The 21080-nt window shown below is 50.3% G+C and overlaps 3 protein-coding genes across 6 annotated transcripts; 1 reads left to right on the plus strand and 2 right to left on the minus strand.

Annotated features, from left to right (window-relative positions):
• Positions 1-139: 139 nt before the first annotated feature.
• Positions 140-9486, minus strand: sec24a (SEC24 homolog A, COPII coat complex component). 3 transcript variants are annotated; one of them, XM_049742530.2, is made up of 23 exons: positions 9034-9486; positions 6666-7238; positions 5919-6071; positions 5723-5761; positions 5504-5649; positions 4959-5146; positions 4752-4854; positions 4539-4662; positions 4267-4376; positions 4050-4162; positions 3860-3978; positions 3574-3629; positions 3269-3475; positions 3086-3209; positions 2840-2998; positions 2567-2740; positions 2344-2454; positions 2094-2269; positions 1887-2024; positions 1688-1792; positions 1306-1398; positions 1133-1236; positions 140-1013 (listed from the first exon to the last, which is right to left on the minus strand). In XM_049742530.2, the coding sequence occupies exons 1-23, from the start codon at positions 9086-9088 to the stop codon at positions 899-901; spliced, it is 3285 nt and encodes a 1094-aa protein (XP_049598487.1). In that variant the 5' UTR covers positions 9089-9486; the 3' UTR covers positions 140-898. The 3 variants fall into 3 exon arrangements, with proteins under 3 accessions (XP_049598487.1, XP_049598486.1, XP_049598489.1); XM_049742529.2 differs by having other exon boundaries at positions 4539-4665; positions 9034-9485; XM_049742532.2 differs by lacking the exon at positions 5723-5761 and having other exon boundaries at positions 4539-4665.
• A 195-nt stretch (positions 9487-9681) lies between these two features.
• On the plus strand, positions 9682-13574 carry sar1b (secretion associated, Ras related GTPase 1B). Of its 2 annotated transcripts, none has more exons than XM_049742551.2 (7): positions 9682-9767; positions 12104-12179; positions 12264-12383; positions 12471-12536; positions 12603-12706; positions 12932-13063; positions 13141-13574. In XM_049742551.2, exons 2-7 carry the CDS (start codon positions 12122-12124, stop codon positions 13255-13257), a joined length of 597 nt encoding a protein of 198 aa, XP_049598508.1. In that variant the 5' UTR covers positions 9682-9767; positions 12104-12121; the 3' UTR covers positions 13258-13574. The 2 variants fall into 2 exon arrangements, with proteins under 2 accessions (XP_049598508.1, XP_049598507.1); XM_049742550.2 differs by lacking the exon at positions 9682-9767 and adding an exon at positions 10299-10490.
• On the minus strand, positions 12262-20929 carry emsy (EMSY transcriptional repressor, BRCA2 interacting). Its single transcript, XM_068653101.1, has 20 exons — positions 20678-20929; positions 20132-20240; positions 19824-19923; positions 19607-19681; positions 19362-19537; positions 19088-19243; positions 18754-19016; positions 18471-18693; positions 18169-18369; positions 17918-18067; positions 17671-17844; positions 17351-17487; positions 16867-17043; positions 16603-16789; positions 16355-16522; positions 16070-16231; positions 15856-16001; positions 15243-15695; positions 14791-15171; positions 12262-14706 (listed from the first exon to the last, which is right to left on the minus strand). Exons 2-20 carry the CDS (start codon positions 20235-20237, stop codon positions 14521-14523), a joined length of 3621 nt encoding a protein of 1206 aa, XP_068509202.1. The 5' UTR covers positions 20238-20240; positions 20678-20929; the 3' UTR covers positions 12262-14520.
• Between the last annotated feature and the right edge of the window lie 151 nt (positions 20930-21080).

Consider the following 21080-nt stretch of genomic DNA (forward strand, 5'->3'; position numbering starts at 1 on the left):
CTAATCGTCTGTTTTCTAAATACGTTGTTTTTTATAATACATCAATTACAAATGACCAAATCACACTTTTGGAAAAAGGAAAAAAAGGTGACTACTTTGGTCGACGGTTTTCAGGCACAATCCCAAAAAACCCACTGCGTTTAAAAAGTCCCAAAGATTTTATTTCGTTGACAGTTTACCTGAATGGTCATACTAAAATTTTGTTAGCATCTCTCCAAGATTGATATAATGCAGTATTTTCAATATACAAATCTCAATAAGCATGATTAAAAAAATCACAATGGCTTTTTTGTGTTACGTCTTGTTAATAAACAAACAAAAAAATCCCACATCCTATTATATTAAAATAGTTGATATATATAGTCTGCGTTTTAACAGGAGGCGTGGTAGTAAAACTAGAGTTCCCATTCAAGGCAATTATTGAATTTTAATCACATTGGGAGGCTCATAAATTAACGGAGCAAAGGGAGCAAAAAAAAAAAAGAAAAAAAAAAGCACATGAGGTTGCAACAACATTCAAGTGGGCGCCTGATGCCTTCTTCTGTCATTTGTTCAGAGTGACACACAGATGAAAATCCCCAAAAAGTGATGACTGATTCTTGAAATAACAGTCGGACACCTCAGTTCACCTTAAACACACACACTCGCGTGAACACACACACACTCAAACTTGCATACACGTGACGTATTTGAGAAAAGGGCTCTTTCTGTGCTTTTGCCATCAACGAGCTCACATCTGAGCCATACTTCAAACTTTGGACATTATTGTTCTATGAGAATAAACACTGATACTTTCCATCTTTTACATACATATGTGTATGTGTGTTTATATATATTTTGAACCACCTTCGCGGCTAAATTCAAAGTGTCTTCCGCTTTTCACGCACGCACAAACTGATCATTTGGAGATCTGCTGCTGCAGGTGGAGCAGGTATTCGTAGTAGGACAGCGCCGACTCGGTGCGGTCTTCGATCAAGTTCTGCATCAATGCCACTTTCAGCTGGCTCTCGTCCCTGGGAGCAGGCACAGGATGAGATTAGGGGGGGAAAAAAAAGGAAGAGAGGAAATAGACAACACGATGGCCGCATCCTACGTCTAACCGTTACAACGAAAATACATCATTCCTGCCCACCTGACGACATGCAGCGAGGGGAAGAAGGGCCTTTGCTCCCTCAGCCACGCCACGAAGGCTCTGGTCCTCTGCGACTCGGCAGTGTCCAGCTCTGGCAGCAGGTACTGGCAGAGGAAGAGTGTTGTTAGCATTACCGCTGTTAGCATTGGGCTTACAAGTAGCTCGAATCTTACCAGGTTATCAGGCACAGCGGCGTAGTTGGGGACCCCGAGGACTTGCGTGAGGAAGTTGGGGTTGCAGTTGCGTCCGATCCACAGATACATGACCTGCGACGTGACGAGTTTGTGATGGGTTTGGAAATTAGAATGGTGTTATTTGTTTCAACGTCAATTATTTAACATCCCGTTGGCTATTTTGACAAGGGCGTGTTTGGTGTTTACATTTCCGGGTTTTTTAGTATTTTTCTCAGCAGGCTTTATTGAATGTATGCTTTCTGCCGGCTGTTTATCCGGCGGCGTGTTTGCAATACGTTTTTCGCTTGCCTATTTTGAAGTTGTATTCTCAAACTTAAATGGTCAATTTAAACATCACAGTGACTTTCTTGCGATTGCGCACCGTTCCAGCATCCATGAGGAAGGCTCCCTCCCTGCTCAGCTTTTCCACGGACAGCTGCAGCACTCTGGGCTGAGGGACGGTCCGCTCGTTGACGTTCAACGCGCCCTGGGAGAGAAGTCGGTGACGTCATACGAGTACTCGGAAAGGGACTTGAGCCGGGCAAAAATATCCGTGGGGCGGCACGCGACGCCGTCCTCACCTCGTCGGTCAGATCGTCGAGTCGGTACAACGCGGGGTGGATCATCAGCATGGCGTAAGCTAGCGGCTGGTGCTTGAGATGACACATGGCGGCCACCCGGTCGTCCAGCCTGGTGCTGGTTCCCGTCCGGAACGCTTTCTGGAAGAAGTGAAAAGGAGGGGTAAACATTCCGCAGTGAAGAACAAATAGAAAGTGAGTGCGGCTGACCTGCTTGAGCAGCGCGAGGATGTAGAGCGGGAAGAGTCGGAGGCAGGCCGGAGCGAGCAGGCCGGGCTGCTGGATGGTCAGCACCGACTGGCGGTACGACGACAGGGAGTCGATGGCGGCGTTGGTCATGGCGTCCCTGGCGTCGCTCAAGCTGGCCGTCACCGAGCGGTCCACAGCTGGAAGCAGAGCGCACGGTCGACGTGGCGGCAAGCGAGCAACTCGCAAGGACGTGCGCACGAGCGATCCTCACCCATGCACGCCAGCAGGCCGGCCATGGCTTGAACGTCGGCGCCGGCAAAGATGTCCGACAGCGACTGGACCACCGGGAGGCAGAGGGTGTGCACGCGGATCCTACGCTCTCCTGTTAGGAGCGGAACCAGAAAGGCATCACGACAAGAGCGCTTCTCCGCCACGATGCCACCCGATTTCAGTGACAGCTCCAATCGGGTCGCTGCCTTGACTGCAACGTGCACCTTTGCTGGAGGTGTAGAGGAGAGCAGCCTGGAAGGAGACCACCTGCATGTCGTCCAAGTTGTCCTCGATGGACATTTGCACGGCAAAGCCGGCGTCCGGGTTGACGTTGGGCAGCGATAGCAGGTCGGTGGAGCGCACAAAGAAATGGCCGTGGAACGTGTGAATGGACAGACCTACAGAAAGAAAGGGGGGAAAAAAAATTGAGGCTTCAACCCACCATGGAGAGCACACGCTCTAAATTGGACAGAAATGGATTTCAGCGTCGGGCGTACCTTTGGTGCAGCGGATCCTCATGACGGCCTCAAAGCCGATCTTCCTGGTCAGGTATCTCTTCAGGTCCTTCTGGAAACGCTCCACCTGGGCCGGGTTGTGTTGGTGGTGGTATGAGGGAAAGTAGTAGATGCTCCCGGCGGAGTAGCGCGCGACGCAGCCTGCCAAAAGATGCAGAAAACAAGAAGCTCTCACTGCCTCGGCCGGCTGAAGATAGGTCACCTTGATCGTGACGAATGCGGCCTCACCAAGAGACGCCAAGTCGCAGTACTGCGAGCTGAGCAGGAACAGGTCGACGGCCACTTGCTGCCCCGAGCAGTCCAGCGCCAGCTTCTTGTAGAAGTCCGTCGCCGGCGAAAGGTGCTGAATGTCCTGAGAGAATAAGAAACGCCGGTGAGGACGCGACCGCCGTTTCGATTCGGAGCTGGTACCTTGGCAGACGCTCTTTGGTTGGGGTCCTCCCTGGACTGGAGCAGCCCCGCGCCCAGGTTGGGCAGCTGCGTCTGGAAGACGGACAGGCGGCCGCCAGTGGGCGACAGCAGCTTGAAGGCAGCCTGCAGGGCCGAACCCAGCGCCGACTGGGTCTCCATGGTTTTCTCGAACATCGCCGGCAGGCTCTTCAGGAGATCCTGCACTAGCTAGAAGCAGACGCAGTCACGTGACATTAGGCCCGTGCAGCTTAGGATAGCATTCATTGCAGACATTGTGGAAAAAGTGTTTTCAGCTTATTTCTCACCTCTTTGCTCTCGTTGAGGTTGACTAAAAGGCTGTCAGGCGTGGGTAAAAAGATATCTGCGGGGAACACAAGCACAAAGTGTCAAAACACAAAAGCTCACCATTTGCGTAAACTGTCTGGATGTACTATAGTGTTGTAATGGCCTACAGAAGCCACAAGATGGCAGCAGCATCTTTTTAGACAAGGCTGCGATCAGACAACTGCAGCATTTTCTGAAGACAATTTCTGTCTAGAAGTGTTGCTGCACCATTTTTGTTCAGTGGCCCTTGGATATGAAACGCATCACCTTCGATGTCTGACACGATCAGCATCTGAGGCTGGGAGAGTCCCTCCTGGAGGTTGTAGAAGTGGATGGTGCTGTCAAAGGTGATGAAGCCGATTTTTGTCCGCGAGTCTCCGGGGAGCCTTTGCCACGCGTAGAAATAAAGGGGCTGTCAGTATGGGGCCAAACGGAAGAACCGACGGCGTTCACATACGCGTTGATGTTGTCCAGCACTGACTGACAAAAGACCTTCAAGTAGCCCGTCTCCACCGCGTTGTGGGACACGTCCAGGACGAAGAGGTACACGGCTGGCTGTGGCGGCCTCAGCTAATGGTGCAGATTGGAGGGAGAAGAGAAAGAAAAAAGAAAGAAAGAAAGATGAATTTTCTTTTTTTTTTTCATTCCAACTTGGGCCAACCAAAGACACCTACCATGTACTCTGCAGGAGCGATAAACTCAATGGTGGCATTCTGCACTTCAGGTCTTCTGTGTGGTTCCCCGTAGGATCGACTGACTGGATTATACATGAACTCCTCTGGAACTTGAACATGGAAAGATAAATGCACGCAAGCGAGTGAGCAAGGTCATAAACGGAGCAGGAACGGGTTTTTCCTCCCAACAAAAAATAAATAAATCAACATTCAAATGCAATTGACCTTTTTAAAGTGGTAAAATTGAAATAGCTGTTTTTTTTTCTTCTTACCATCATTAACCCTATAGCACATGTTGCACTTCCACCTCCTCTGGTCCAGGAAGGACACGAAGGGGTTGATGTATGTTCTGCAGGAGCGGCACCTGACGATGGCGCTGGACGTCACCACGGGCAGCTGCTGTGAAAGGCAGAAAAGGAAAGCCAAAATGAGCTCAAATTGCACCCAGGGAATTATTTCAAAGCTTTCCATGGGCTTGGAGTTACCGAGAGGTCTTTGAAGGGGTGCAGCAGGAGGCCCAGCGGCATCTTGGCTTTATTAAGCAAAGACTGCGTCTGAGGGATGCTGGTCAGGGTGCAGCGAAAGACCCTGGAGACACGGACGCGAGACTCACATAAGTCGCAGATAGCGGCAAAGATGCGATTGGATGGGCTCTGGTTCAACTTGGCATCGGTTGCTTGTAGGACTCTTACTCTGGGCTACAGTTGATCTTCTGCAGGTCTTGGGGCAAGCAAGGTGTGGGGGCGGGCACAGGGCCCGGCGGCAGCAAGTTGCGCTCCTGGAGCAGGTTGACCACTCGCAGGCTCTCAGGGGTGCCCGACTGCAGACTCATAGATGCCAGGGACGGGCTGAGCTGGGCCGGGCCAGGGCCGGGAGGTGCCTGCCGGGAACGGCGCCGCCATTAACTTACTGATTGTAACATGCTGGTACTCATTGTTTTGGCTTAAAAAAAAAAAAGAGCCTTTGCTCAGCAAATACAATGTTTGTAGTCAAACTTGAGGATGCGTTTATTCATGCAAAGCGAGTGCGTGACAAGCAAGTCGGGTCAGGTCGATCCACAAACACTGAGACAATCTTCAACTTTATAATGTGTTTACTCTCGCTGACGGTGTGTGCAAAGCAAACGCATGACGAGCGGGACAGTGTGCTCTTGCCCAAACAGTCGGATTCACATTTGACCCACGTGCGCAGATTAAAACCGACAGAAAGGAGAACACGGGCGGACACGCCCCCTCACCTGCCGAGGTGCTTGGACGTAAGGCTGAGTGGCGCTCTCGAGAGCCGGGTGCGTGTTCAGGGGGCCGGCGGCATGCTGGTACCCTGGTGGCAGGGAGGGGTAGTGGCCCAAGTGGCGGCCCGGCGGACCGTGCTGGGGTGGTCCGGCTGTGGGGGTGGGATAAAGCAACGTGAGGAAAAAAATTGGTGACATTGTGCGTCCGTCTTTTCCTGGACGTACCCGGTTTGGCATCCACGTGATTGGCGCCGATGCCGGATCCTGTTTTGAAAGACATTTGAATGCCACGAAGGTGAACGGCAGATGGAACAAACCACAGATTGTATACAAAAAAAATATCTCGGGAAAAGAATCTGCTCTCTCCAATGACACATTAACGCAACTAAAAGGCCAAGCACAAAAAGGTCAACCAGCTTACCATCTGCCTTTGGGGGCGGAGGAGTGGCGTTGGCCATCGGGGGCGCCGCGGGTTGCATGGAGGTGGGCGGTCCCGCCGGAGGGGTCCCGTAGGGAGCTCTGCTCGGGTGGTATTGCTGTACGGCTGGCGGATTCATCGGCGGAGGAGCGGAGCCTTTTGGAAGAAGAGGTGAACTTAGCGGCCACATGGATGAGCTCTTGTTTTGAAATAACTCATCCTAATAGTTGAACTGACTGGAATGCCGCCACTAAAAAAAAACAAAGGGGCTTTTGCACGGCAGATTCCGTTTGACACAATGTTGTTATGACAAGATTATTTTTTTGCTTTGCGAAAAGCAAAAAGAAACGCAATTGAAAAAGGGCCGGGATTCCTGATTCAGATTTGTGTCGCACTGTGCCACTGAACTTTGAACAGAATCAAAGTGAACCGAGTGCAGGCTCGCGTCAACTTGTTGGAAGCGGCAGCGGAGGGAGGCCAAGGTCCGCCCTCCAACACATCAAGTCTGCAGATACTTTATCTGCCAGCAGTGACTTTCATTTCAAGTGGCAGACACGAATCAAGCAGATCAAGACGGGATTTGTCAAATTTGGACAAGCTCTCCAGCGACTCAAAGTTCACCAATCACATTACGTCATTTTTATTGACTTGGCTACAGGAGTGCCCTGTTGCTATCTTCCAGATAAATCTCTTTCCCCCACTTGGGATGATTTCCCTTTGTGATAGTGGAGGGCATTTGGATGATCTTACCTGGACCCGGCGGGCCGTACCCTTGTAGGCCGGTGGGGGGCCGCGCGGCACTAAGGGACAGAGAAGCCGAAGGTGCCGAGCTGTAAGGGGCGGGGGGGCTCACGTGGTTGGGGGCCGGGCCCCGAGGTGGGGCGTTTGTGGCAGTGGGGGGTCCCGCGGGCGGAGGAGCCGAGTTGTACTGCCAGCCCGGGGCCGGCTGATGATGATGTTGCGGGTTGGGGTAGTAGCCGCTAGAAGACACCGCAGGAGGAGGAGGGGTACTCATCGCGGGGGGCGGCCGGGGACCAGGGCTAGCGGACTGGGGAGGGGTGTGGGATGCGGGGCCGCCTAGAAGGGGTCGGGTGAGGTGAGGTTGGCCGGGCGAGATTGGATAGGATGTGGGAGGCGGGCCAGCTTGGTAGGAGCTGACTTGGGGGACGTGCTGGTACGCCGTTGAAGGATAGACACCGGGGGCGGGGCCGGGGGGCACTGAAGCCTTGGCCTGCATTGGGCTGTAGTTGTAGTTGGCTTGGTGCGTCAGCCCGTAATTGATGCCAGGGAGCTCCTGAACCCCGACGGGATTCTGCGACGGACCTGCAAAACGTTGACAATGTTATAGAAGGCGCAAAGCAGGAAGGGAATAGTATCAAAACCGCAAATGGCCAATAGCCCAAGACAAGGGCATGGTCATGTGAGCAGAGTCAGCAAAACTGTGGCTACCGCTAATGCTAGTTCTGATTAACTCCACAAAGCGGACGAGAAAAGAGGAACAAATATGGCCTTTGCGTTTCATTCTCTTTTTCTTACATTTAATTTTAGGTAATAAAGAAAATATCACTGAAGAATTCTTCACTTTGTGTCAGGTCACTCCAACTAACACTCGCGGCAGTGTGACGCCACTTTTGACGCATTTGTTGACTTTCACATCTACTCTTCGCATGCACCCGAAACGCACTCGTCCCGCCGGTCTTGCCGCCAGCGTTTGAATAATGGTGCGAGCAAACAAAGCGCACAAACCCATCGGTTTGGTTCTCACACAACCGTTGAGACCTGATAGGTGATGATGAAGGCGAGGCATCGGTAATCACCTGTAATCTGGTTACGTTAATCTCCGTCTTCTCTCGGTGGCTCATTGTGAGCCTTGTGCATATTGCTGACTCACGTGATGATTCAAATTTCACAGATACAAAAAGTCGCCTTTGTCTTTGCATACATAACTTCTCAAAAAAGGTGGAGCGTTTTAATACCACACAGCCTGCGATCATTTTTTTTTTTTTAACCCTGTTAATTAACCAAAATAAAAAGACCGCGAGTAACATGCATCGTAATTCCACCACCGCAGCGTTTCATGAAATGTTGCACCCTCGTGAAAAGAGATTAAGAGTAAAAGCTCTCTTCTCAACGGCCTGGGGCTCAATTAGCGAGGCGCCTAATCCGCTGAAAAGCATCTTCAAAAGTGTCCATTTAGACCCCGCGTCATTCCGAATCAAGAACATCTTTCAAGCGTCAAACGTGGTCGGGAAATTCGGGTCCGTAAACGCTGTGATAACGAGACGTTTCCCGTAGATAGCAAAGTTGCACCACTTTGGATTTGCGATCAGCACATCTTCTGAGTAGAAGATAAAGATGAGAGGGTGAATCTCTGCTTGTCGTGTCATTTGTGAAGGAGACCAATGCCAATTTGAAGGATGTTGAACAAGCGTGTGGTATAAAGTGAGCCTGCGTTGTATAAAGTGCAAAAAATAATAATAAAAAAACATGAAAAAAAAGAAGCACATCTAAAATGAGTAAGCAACAGTAGATTCGTACACAAGAGTTGAAAGTCTTCCTTCTGGATCAAGTCCAATGTGCCACATTGACAGTGAGAAGTATCGCGAATATTAAAACACTATATTGATATCGTAAAACTATCCCAACTGTCGCAATGACAAGGACGTGGATTTTGACCCACCATAATAATAATTAAAAAAAAAAAAAATTCCAGAAGCTTGAGAGCACATGACGAGGTTGTTCATGGAATCAAGAAGCGATTGCTAACCGCAAGGGCCACCAGTGAAATGCTCTGAAACGCTCCTCAAGATGACAGAAGGCTCCTTTTGAAGCAAATTCAACACTCCGGCCAGAGCTTCGGTTGCCACTAATCAAAGTTAAACTAAAGATGGAACGACGTCACACATAAGCGTTTATTTATAAAGTAGCAACAACTTTGTACAAAGTCAGTCAGAATGTCTTGATAAACGAATGTCGACGATTACGACGGTGTTTTCTGTCTTTTATCTCACACTTGTTCTGAAGTCGAGTCAGCAAGCTAACTGTTAGCAAGCGTTCACACGAGAGGACGCAGCTTCGTAGCTATTATATCGGGTGACATTTCGTCTTAATACTTTACCGTTGGCGTACGGTTGTCCCGTCCCGTTCTGTGGGTTGATGCCCGCCATTGACATCTTGAAAAAACAAACACCAGGTTCCGATTCGGATTGGTTAGCTTGGGCGAGCGATTAGCAGCAGCAGCCTCCTCCTCCTCCCTCCACTCTTCTTCTTCTTTTAGCCAACTAGCTATGGAACAAGTCGCGGGGTTAGAGAGCAAAATGTCCGCGTTTCAGCGGTCTGGTTGTTTTGGAGGGGAGATAAATGGCCGGCTGGTTGGCTCGATCACACGGCCATGACTGCGGGCCAAAGCGCGCCCGTCGTAAGTGACACTACGGCGAAGTGCCGATTTCCAAGGCCTAGTCGAGAGCAATCGTGGAGAAACCGGAAATTGGGATCACCCAAGAGGGATCAACGTTGAAATTGTCGGGCATGCGCAGTGTGGACACGTGGCATTTCCTCCCGTGTTCTCCTGTTTGCAAGTCTACGAGAAACAAGCGGGGTACGTCAATTTGACTGGATGTCCAACAAACAGGGCTGGGACAATATAAAACGCTTACCGTAAAATAAACTTAAAGTGTCTTGTCAGAAACCTAGAATCAATTGTTGTCACATAATACATACAATATTTTCATCGCGTTTCAAGTTATTGTTTTTTCTCTATTGGCTTCTGTGGAGAATTAAAAACTTTCAGTGCAACAGTCAACTCGGCCCCCCTTAAGAATTGCCACCTCGACGCGATTAATAATTTTACAGGTACTATAACTACGCTTAACTAAATCTAACAGTATTAATAACAACGTTTTGTTTGTTTAACTGTACATATGTTAATAATGTTTGTGATGATACGAGGAAGAGTGTACGACAGAAGTAAAAGATTTGATGACATCGTTCTTGTTGCCCCAGTCAAATGGGTCCGCTTATATAACACGATTTTCGCCATTAAAATGACTAAATGCATATATTAATATATGCCCATAAGGTGATAATATTGTGTGTAATAAGTTTATAACTCATTAGACACAGTAATATGAGAAATAGCCTGTTAAAGTAGAGAGAGATTGGGGATTGGTGTCGTAGTCAAATAGTTCCGCCTGAGTATGGTCATGTTGTGACAGCAGAACGACTCAATAAATAAAAATAGTATGGTTAGAGTGTATTTAAATCTAAAACAGAGTGTTTTTGTGGTTAAGATAACTGGCCAAGCTCGGGTTGAAGAGTGATCAATAGGAGGCGGTAGTGCACTGTTACATTGGCAAAACGACGTTCAAAGTCAAGACGAAGAAGCGGAAGGAGCCATTGCGGTGTCGTGGCTCAGTTAACAAAACACGAAAAAAAAGGGGGAGACGGGCGAGAGATCGAAAGAGCGAGAGGGTGAGCTGGGTGTCAGCGGGATCTCTTTGAAATTTTCCCCGTGCCACATTCACATGACCAAACGAGCTAACGCACTCGGCCAACGAATCCACGCCTGAAGAACGAGTAAGTTTCCAGGCGGGTGACGCGCACTTAGTCAGCCGTTTTGACGTGAAACGTTCGCCATCGCGGATGCTAGCCATGCTAGGCTATCAAAGCTAACGTCAACTTGGGCTAACTTGTCCCTTTTTCGATCCGACTAATATTGTTGAAAAATAGCTAATTTATCCCCAATACGAGGCGAATAATTTTTATAGTTCTTCTTAGCGGGTCACTCGATTTGTGTTAGCTCGATGCCGGGGTGTTTTCTGGCTTGTCGATGCTACGTCGCCGTTTGGACAAAATGACACGTAACTAGTAGCTTCCTGCTAGCTACTCAAAGAGCCTTCACCTTAATCTTTCTCCTGAGCTGCTCCCTTGTTTCAGTTCCTATATCCAAATAAAGATCATATTAAAAAACAGTTTGTCCTTGGTGTGACGTGGCGGGGTTTTAATATGAACCCACTGGTAGTCGCTGTCGTCACCTTTTATCAACTGTTTTGACGCAAGTTTTTCCGGTGGTTCGACCCGTTTTTTAAAGTAGCCTAATGAAGTTATTAATTTCACTGGTAAGACAAGTTTGCCTGTCTGAAGATGTACAAACTCCGCTGCTACGTCGACAGCAGGGCAGATGATTGACGTCCATATTGAACCCAAGTTTTATTTATTTATTTTTAGTTTGCAGTGTATGCAAAAGTAACTTATTATTTGGCCCACACCGAGGAAACCACCTCTCGTTTTGTTTGCTATCTTGCCATCACAATGCCAGGTCAACATTCCAAATAGCTTTTCTTGCGCAATACAAAGATTCCCATCCTTTAAAATGTGCAGCTATGGCTTTTGGGGGGGTGGGGGAATCACCTGTTGCTGAGCCAAACCCTTCATTTATAAATATCACTACATATATAATGAAAACTCAATGTTACAGGAAAAATGTGGACACTGTCTGAATAAGGGCAAAAAAACATGCATCTCTTAAAAGTATTTAAAGTATAAACATTGAAAAAATCCTTATTTATGTTGCATTGTGTGTTTTTTATATCCTTGAGAATGTAATTACAGTAAATGTGTATTACACATTAATTATGTTAAAAGATTTTAGCAGAGGCATTGAAAGCGGAAGGATAAAACGGATGAACTGCCTGGCCCAGAATATTTCACGGCTCAATACTGAGGAAAGACACCGTGGCGTTTGATCCGCTGAGCACTCGTGTTACAGCATTCCATTGCTCACCATTCGGAACTTCAAAATATTGTAATGACGCTCCACGCAGTTCACGGCCTATCAAAACAGCGGTCGGCACGTGCAAACTCGTGAACGCTCCCGCTAAATTGGTTGCGCTTTGGAACCCTTAATGCGTTGACGTGGTGGCGACCTTTGATTGTTACACTTTAGCCCTGGAGGCATTGCATCACTAAGTAGAGAAGAGGTCACTAATAGTTAAGGGGAGGGGGGGGGGGGGGGAATCAATTTTGTTCAGCGCGTACTGTACAAGTTGCTTATTAATGCTTTGCACTTAATCTTATAGTTGGGAAATTTGGGATTATGCACGTTTCAGCTTGTGACAAACGAGGTCAAATTGTGCCAAGTCGACATAAACGTTTGGCCTGCATTGTAACTGTTGTGCTTCCTTTTACAGGATTGAACAGCTCCAGAGATGTCATTCATATTTGACTGGATCTATAGCGGGTTCAATAGCGTACTACAGTTTTTAGGTGACTACCTGGACCAGTATGCACTCTTGAAGCTATCTGCTCAACGTCAAATTGATGTCATTTTTCCCCAAATGTTTTTCGCAGGACTGTACAAGAAGTCGGGCAAGCTCGTGTTCCTCGGCCTGGACAATGCCGGCAAGACCACGCTTCTGCACATGCTCAAAGACGACAGACTGGGGCAGCATGTGCCCACTTTACATCCCAGTTAGTAGCGCCGGCACCGACCAAATTGAAAATAACCGCTCGGGCTTGCCCTTCGCTGACACTTTTGATCGTTTGCATCCCGCGCAGCCTCGGAAGAGCTGACGATCGCCGGTATGACCTTCACCACCTTTGACCTCGGAGGCCACGCGCAAGGTGAGTGGTCAGTCGTGGTCGCCGCCGCCAAGCCCGCAAATAACCCGTTTGTGCGCACGCCAACAGCCCGCCGAGTGTGGAAACACTACCTCCCCGCCATCAACGGTATCGTCTTCCTGGTGGACTGCGCCGACGGCCTCCGATTGGAAGAATCCAAAGCAGAACTTGACGTGAGTGGCCTCAGATTGGATCTCAGACGGATTTGCCTCCTCAGTCCCGGGTTCTGAAAAGGTCGCAAGCGACGGCAGTTGGAAAAATGTTTTGCCACCCAAAAAGGCTTCAATTTGTGTTTTACTGTCAAAGAAAAGCACTTAACTCAAAGAACATGTGTATTTAGCGCCCTCAAGTGGCATAGGGTCGTCACTGCCATCACACCTTTTTTTCGGCCTGTTCAGGGCTTGATGACGGACGAGACCATCGGGAACGTGCCCATCCTCATCCTAGGCAACAAGATTGACCGGCCCGATGCCATCAGCGAGGAGCGGCTGAGGGAAATGTTTAAGCTGTACGGCCAGACGACAGGAAAAGTGAGCGGCCGACACGTCCCGTGAGCTGATGGGTTGTCCGAACGGAAGAGATTCTTAAGCTGTGTGCCTTACCGCAGGGCAACGTCCCACTGAAGGAGCTGAACACGAGACCCCTGGAGGTGTTCATGTGCAGCGTGCTGAAGCGCCAAGGCTACGGCGAGGGATTCCGCTGGCTCTCGCAGTACATCGACTGAACGCGGCGCCACCTGCCGCACCCTCACCGCAACTACAACAGACAGAAAGAACGGCGGCGGAGGGCGTGCCCACCCAACCACCAAGACGACGACGACAACTCGATCCCAATAGACTTTTATTGGTTCTTTGGGTTCTGCACTTAAACACACGTTTGTTTGTCCCTCTTTATAGCGCAAAATGGACAAGTCCCCTCTCGTACTCCCACCGGCGTCCATTCAGAAGCTTGCGTTCTTTCTCTACATGGCATTTCTATTCATCACATCATTATTTTTTTGTTTACTTTTATGACAGCGTTAATAAATGGAAAGGACCAACATCCCTCCTTGCCTTGCTTATCCTGCAAAATAAGAAAGCTTTTTTTTAACATTTCGCTCTCAAAAATAGTATCATAGCTAAATATTGCAAATGTATGAAATGTACGCAAATATGGTACATGGATGTTGTATCATTTACATGACAATATGCATGTCTTGTTCTGTTCTCCGCCTTTTTTATGATTACGGTTATGAAGATGCCATTTTTTTTTTTTTTTTTTGGGACGGGAGGCAACATCAGCGCACAGTCAGGTTCCCTCGTGTCTCTTCATTCCAGCAGCAGGTGCCGACTGCATTCCTGGAGGTGGTGGTGGTCTTGTTTGCATCAAAAGCGTATAAGAAGAATGAGAATAAATGTTTGCAATGACAACAGGTTGTTTACATATTTGCAAATGTCAGATTTAAAAGTTAACATTTGGAGGATCAATCTGCAATGCTACATTTTAAAATGTAATCTTTTTTTTAATAAGTCATTCTAGGGATTACAAAATCAAATTGAAGCCACCCTTTTATCTACAAATTATTTTTAAAGGATGGCGGGTGGCTTTTTATTTTAACAAAAGCTGTTAAGTGACAGTTAATATTAAAAGTTATTTGGAGAATAGTTAAGTTTTAATGGTACACAACGTGACCCTGAATGATTTGTTGCCCTTCACGAGTGACACAAATGAATTTCTAAATGAATCATTTATTTTGGAGATCAGACCAATCCTGGACAACTTTGAAAAGGTACAAAAGAAAAAGTTAAAACACTAAAAGATGACTTCTTGGTACTGTATCTTACAAAAACTGAAACACAATTCCTTCTTTCGCAACACTATTTTGCACCATTGTCGCTTCCTATGAAAACTTGGTGTGAGAGAATTAAAAAGGCGAGTGGATAGAAAAGTCCAACGTACTCTGTATCAAAGTGGGTGTCGAGAAGACGGGGGGGGGGCGAGGTCCGGTCTAAGGTGTGGGGGGTCCCGCGTCATTGCCGCTGTCCACGTCGTGCTCGGCGGGGTCGTCGTCGTCGTCTTCGTCGTCGTCGTCCAGCTGCTGGCTGGTGTAGTTGGTGATTTCCAGGAAGCCGCTGGGCTCCACCACCACGTTGGACTGGCTCGAGTCCGGCACGATCGAGTACTGTGGGATCACCTGAGTGGCGGAAAAACACAGTGCATAGTTTGGCTTCCTCAAATATATATATATATAAGGAATTGGGATGGAGTGCAAACGTACCTGAATGACCTCCAGGTGCTCTTTGGCAAAGTGTTGGGCGGTAGTCGCTCGCTTGGCCTCCAGGGCCTGCGCCAGGGGGGGCCGGTCGGCGGACGAGTCCACCAGCACGGGCTCTGTGCTGGGGTCGATCTGGGCCTCCATCATGGAGATTTTCAGGATGTCAGACACTGACGCTTCCTCGTCCGCCGCCGGCCCCGTGCTGGACTCGTCCGTCAGCTCGACTTCCCCGCTTGGAACCGGTGCCGCGTGGGCGGCCTGCTGCTGCTTCTGCTGCTGCTGTTGGTGGTGGTGGGTGCTTCCGAAGGTGATTTTGGTGACGGTGGCACTCTGCGTGATGATTGGCAGCTGCGCTCCAACACATGACACGACACTTGCTGTTAACTTGGTTTGCCAAAGGAAGTCATGCAAGTCATAAATGGAGCCACTTGGAAATATTGGTTTGAAGAACTGACCTTGTCGGTGCTGACCGGGTGGTGTGCCTGAAGGGGCGGGGGCTGTGACAGGGGCGCGTGCAGCGGCCGGTGGTGCGACGTGGGCGCCTGTTGCAATTTGGGCAGCTGCGGCGTGACGGGTGAGGTGGCAGCGCCCTGAGACTTGGCCGGACTCTGCTCTCGCAGTTTGGGCAGCTTCTTGGCCGGTGACGTCGTAGACGAAGACGAGGAGGAAGAGGAGGAGGGAGGCTGGCTGAGCTGAGGTTTACTCTGCAGTTGCGGAGGAGGAGGAGGAGGTTGAGCGGTGCCCTCCGGTTGGCTGCCGGCGGCCGGGGGCTGCGGAGTGGCGTGGGGGGCTGGCTTGGGGGCGTCCGTCTGATTGCCGGAGCGGTAAAACAAGCCTGTCTGAGGGTCCAGCGTGTCGCCTTCCAGCTCGCTCACCTCCAACACGGACTCGCTTTTACCATCAACGGGCTGAAACACAAAAGATGACATTATGAAGAAAAATAAATACTCAGCTGGAGAAGTTTGTCAGAATTTGAGCCGTGCAATTCATTCGACACCATTATGTCTGCTTCAAAGCAAAACAACCAAGTTCCTGTTCAATTGTGGCAATAGTGTGCATTCTCCTCACCCTGACGTGCGTCACCGTGGTTACGGGTGGCGCGGCAACCGGCTTGGTTGCCATGACGACCTGACGGACGCTTTCTGAGGTATCGGCGGGGGACGGGGTCGCGGCAGCATCCTCCTCTGTCGACGCGGCCGGCCCGCCGGCTTTACCTGCGAGGTCAACGTGAGCCTTATCGTTAGCCACGGAAGCGCGACGAGGCCACGCCGCGACGACGTACCTGCCGCCGGGGCGTCGGCCCTCGCTTCGGCCTCGGGGCCAGGCGGCCTGGACGACTCTGGCCCGCTCTTCTTCTCCTGGGCCAGCTGGATGGGCACGGCCATCTGGCTCAGGTCGATGTGCGTGTGCTGTTGCTTGGGTTTGGGCTCAGCCTTGTCCTTCACTGCAAGTCCATGAATGAAAACGTGTTCACGGTCAGCATTTAGAAATCCCCCCCCCCCCCCCTCTTTTTTTTTTTTCTTTTTTAAAAAGAACTGATCCGATTGTCCGGTCTGGGTAACCTTACCTGAGCTCTGCTGCAGCTCCAGCAGCGCTTTAATGGTGGACGTGGCCGACTGGGAATCGACGGCGGTCACTTCCTGGTAGATGGCGGGGGCCGACTCCACCGACACCTCCTGCTCCGTCCACTCGTGATCTCGGGAGGCCGCCACGTGGAGCACCGCCTGTGTGTCCGCTAAGGGGCCGAGCGGGAGACCGCAGTCAATAATCGACAAATGCTAACACGGCGTCTTCAATACTTTACTTCCTCTTTACCGTGTGAGGTTTCCCCAACCGAGGCGCCGGTTTCCGCGGGGGCGGCGCCTTCGTCCCTGGCAGCGCCATCTTGAACCTGGCTGACGTCGGCCGAGCGGGTGACCTGCTGCAGGGTTTCGCTGACCAGCTGCCGGGTCTGTTCGCTCACCGCCGTCGCCTGGAACACTGGCTTGGGCTTGATGAGCACCTGCACCAGGAAAGATACAGTCGTTACCAACATTTTTTCATTAAAAAAAAAAAAAATTGGCAATTCTCTCGTCTGACCTGCGTTTTGCCTTGCTGGCCGTAGACGATCTTGGTGGGGATAATCTTGGCGGTGGCGGTAGACGGGGCACCGGCGCTCAGGCCTTTGGGCTGCGTGACGATCATCTTGGTGATGGGCCTGCCGGCGGTGATGATGGCCGGTTTGGCCCCTGAGACGGCCTGCAGGCTCTTCTCACCCTGACGCCGACGGACAACGAAATGATCCCTCGCTTCATCGTCGGCATTTTCACCGCCTTGTGGAATGTACCTCCGGGTGGCGAGAGACGCCCGCAAGATGGCGCCAAGTGCGTCTTTTGAGCAAGGCGCTTCAAGGCCGTCTTTTTATATAAATTCAGATTTATTCGTGTCAACGCATCAGCCCTACATTTACTCAATTTGTTTTTGTTATTGAGGAAATGAAAAATTGGGAAATTTGCGGTTGAGGTGAGCAAGCGTCTCGCCACTCGGAGGTACCTCGGCGCCTGTTAAGAAACATTGCACTGACCCCCGCGTTCAACAGCGTGGTAACCACGTTCTTGCCAGGCAGCCCTTGGATGGTGGCCCCCTTGCCGCTGGTCTTCTGGACCACGATCACGTTGGGTTTGGACGACATGGGGATGGTGGTGATCTTTGTGGTGGTGCCTGTTGACACAACAGTTATTTTAGTGAGTGGGGTCCAATCAGATTCCAGCCTTGAATTGTTGCCGCGTCATCTAATCTGCCCGCCTCACTCAGACATCAGTGACGCCTTTATTTTTCCGTCTTCTGATTGGTCGGTCAGAGCAAACCAAGTTTTGGTAAACAAACATTCCTACCATAACCTACCAGACACAATGTTGCTGCTGATGATCTTCCCACCCAACGTGGCCAAGGACTTGGGCACCACCGTGATGATGCTGCCGCCGGTGGTCTTGACGTATGTGGCGCCGCCGGCCGAAGCTGAGATGCGGGCGCCGAGGTTGGGCGTGACGGTGGGCCGCGTGTAGGTGGCCTGCGTGGCTGAGAGCCAAACATAGAACAACCAGCTTGAGCATCAAAGAATCGCTTTTGATAAAGCTAAGTGCTCACCAACCTGTGGGTTGAGTGACCAGCTTGGTGGTCATAATAGCTCCGTTGCTGCTGACCACCATGATGGGCGAGGAGCTGCCGCCGGACAGAGCCACCGACGACGGCTTGGGCAGGATTTTGCTGGGCTGCACCTGCTGCGTGATGATCTTCACCCCTGCGCACGCAAAAGGCCAACCAACAAGACGTGGGAAGGTTTCTGGGAAGGTCTGAATATTTTAATATCGGCGTGACGAGAATCAAAGTATGCTTTCTTACCAGACTCTTGCTTGATCTGAATGGTGGGCTTGGGGCTCGGCGAGGCGCCGGAGGTGTGGGCTTGGCCCACGCCAGAAGCCCCCATGGCTGACGCCTGCAGCTGCTTGGGGAACTGGCTGAGGATCTGCGGGGATGAGCCGACCAGGGTCTTGGGGGAGGGCAGCCTGGCCGAAGCCACCTTCACCCCTGCCGATGCGGCGCCTGAAGATCAAAACAATGATGGTCATCTCTTTTTGGTGCGGTATTTCAGGTATTGAATTTCGCTACGATGGCAAAATGGCCGCCAAAGTAACAATGCTTACAGGTGGACACGGCGGACATGACGGCTGCGGAAGACACCGCGGCGGTGATTGCGGGCGTTGCCGAGGGGCTGGAAGTGGCCGCCGGGAAGACCACCGTCTGCTTCTGGGTGGGCGTGGTCAAAATGGTGCTAGAAGCCAGCTTGGACATGCCGGCGTTGTTGTGGGACTTGGACAGAATGTTGGGCACAAAGTTGGAGCTGGGCGACGTCGTCACGATGATTACCTGCGAAAAAGGGTCTCAATGTGAGCTGAGGAGTTTTTTTATTTTTGTTATTATAATCACCTTTTGCGTAGCAGTGCTGGTGGTCTGGATGGTGGGCTTGGTGAAGGTGATCTTGACTGGCGAAAGGTGCGGCGGCAGCGAGTTGGCGATGCTCTGCATGATGTTACTCATCTTGGGGCTGCCGCTCACCACCGGCGCCGCTATGTGCTTGGCCACGGGCGGCGACACTTTAGCCACCTCCTTCAGCAGCACCGGCGACGAGCTGGATGAATTGGTGCGCCGTCGCTTGCGTGGCTTCTCATCCTCGTCGGAGCAGCTCACACCTAATAATAAAAAAGAAAAACACATCTTTTTTATTTATCTGGCACTTTTCAGGACAAGCAATTGGACTGACTTTTAACGTAGACGGTGCTCCCGCTGGGTAGCACCACCACGCTGGACGACGGGCTGGGTGGCCGCGGGGACTTGGTGGCCGTCCGCGTGGCGCCGCTGGCGGCCGTGGAGGTGCTCGAAGTGCATGTCGTGCTCGTGTAGGAATAACACACCACCACTGGGAGGAAGAGGAAGACATTTATTTGCAAATATGAAAAGATGTTCAATAAAGATATGCTTAGAAAGCGCGACATGAGGTTTTTTTTCTAATTCTGACACCATCGCCTCGTTCGTACCTTCCTTGTTCCCCGTCTCAGCCGGCAACTGCATGGAGGCGTTGTGAGTGGCGGTAGCGGTGGCGACCGCGTTGGCCGTGGCGGTGAACGCCGTTTGAGGGACCAGCCTGGGCATCAGCGGGACCAGCCGGCGGCCCTCGATGGACCACTCGGATGAGCTGTTCTGACCCGCCATGCTGTGGAGAAGCCTCCAAAGGTGAGCGAGGCGCATTTTATTTCAAGCCAATTAGTTGTGGACGGCTTACTGGTACGCGATGGTGCAAAGGCGCTCGTCATTGACGGCCCGGCGCACTTCGGCGCGGTGGCGCTCGGTTGAGATGCTGAGGAGAGGAAGTCAAGTAAAACCCTTTGCTCTCCCGCAAACAATAAGCATGCTAATAGCGAAAGAGATGAACAATTTGATGTTTGAATGGTTTCGAATCATCGTGAATTTTGAGGGTTTGTGCAGCATGGTGGAGTTACTTGAGGATTTTGGTGAGCTCTCCCAGCAGATCCTTCTTGTCCTTGGTCAGGTCTCCTTGAGCGCGCAGGGCGCTGATGACACCGGCGTAGGCCTCCAGCTCTACAGAGCGGAAAACAACACAATCACAACTTGGGACCTCAACTTCGTAACGTTCTATAGAATGAAAACTGAGATGCGGTTTGCTACTTTCCTCATTTGCCACTGAGAGTGTTTAACCCAACTTGTGCCAATGAAAGTTAACTACGCTCAGATGTCACTGAAAACCATATCGTGAGCTTTTGAAGGCCAATCTTTTCTTACAGCTTACCAAGTTTGCGCAGTATCCTTTTGCACTCATCCCTGCCCAGGTCAAGGATGGTCGGCCAGACCACGGGCATGGTCCCAGTCAGCACCGGTTTCTCCAGCTGAATCATGAGCTACAAAGACAACAGGAACATCAACGATAGTTTGCATTGCAGTCTTTTCCTGCTTCCCCCATCAAAGGTGATTTGCATTCTATGCTAACATTACATTTGAGGGGACATTGTTAAGGCAAAGTGTTTAAACTTCAGTATTTAAACGTCATGCACAACTGCGACGATGCAACCATTTAATTCATGACAAATGGCGAGTGTCGTTATTTCTATAATAAACTCGCCGAGAACAATTAGAAATGGCTGTGGACGATGGGTGTGTGCATTCTGTTATTTTCTGACCATTTCTAACCAACGGGACCATTTAACGGGCCTCGCTAGGGTGGCAGTTATGCAGCGTGACTTTACATGCACAAAAGGATATTTTGAGGAGGCAAAAAATACAAATGAACGCCGTTCCCTTAGCGTGTTAGCCTCAGCTGAAGAGGCTGATACATTACCTTTCGTTTGCAGGATAAACTCACGGCCTCGGTAGCGTTAAAAATGCACGAATGTAAACACCCATAGCGGAGGGTAGCTTTTTATCCAAGCCGCTGCATAGCAATGTTATTCCCGGTTGAACCGAAGAGACAAATGCGCCCGAAAAAGGACGTTAAATGTCAAATTATATGCTAATGTTTACGTTGTCTGCTAGCTGAGTTTAGCCCAACTGGATGAAGCCTGCTTCTTCGTGGGATATATTTTTTTCTGCTTTGCGAAGCGGTTTCATCCCGGTCTCTTAAATGCTGCCATCTAGCGACGAGAAATAATAGTGGTGTCTCCAAATCAAACAATCGCTTCGTGCGCCGTTCAAATACACGTGAATGTGGACAGAAAACACACTAGAACAATTTGATTGTGACT

Source organism: Syngnathus scovelli, chromosome 15 (genome assembly GCF_024217435.2).
Source record: "Syngnathus scovelli strain Florida chromosome 15, RoL_Ssco_1.2, whole genome shotgun sequence".
Taxonomy (NCBI): Eukaryota; Metazoa; Chordata; class Actinopteri; order Syngnathiformes; family Syngnathidae; genus Syngnathus; species Syngnathus scovelli.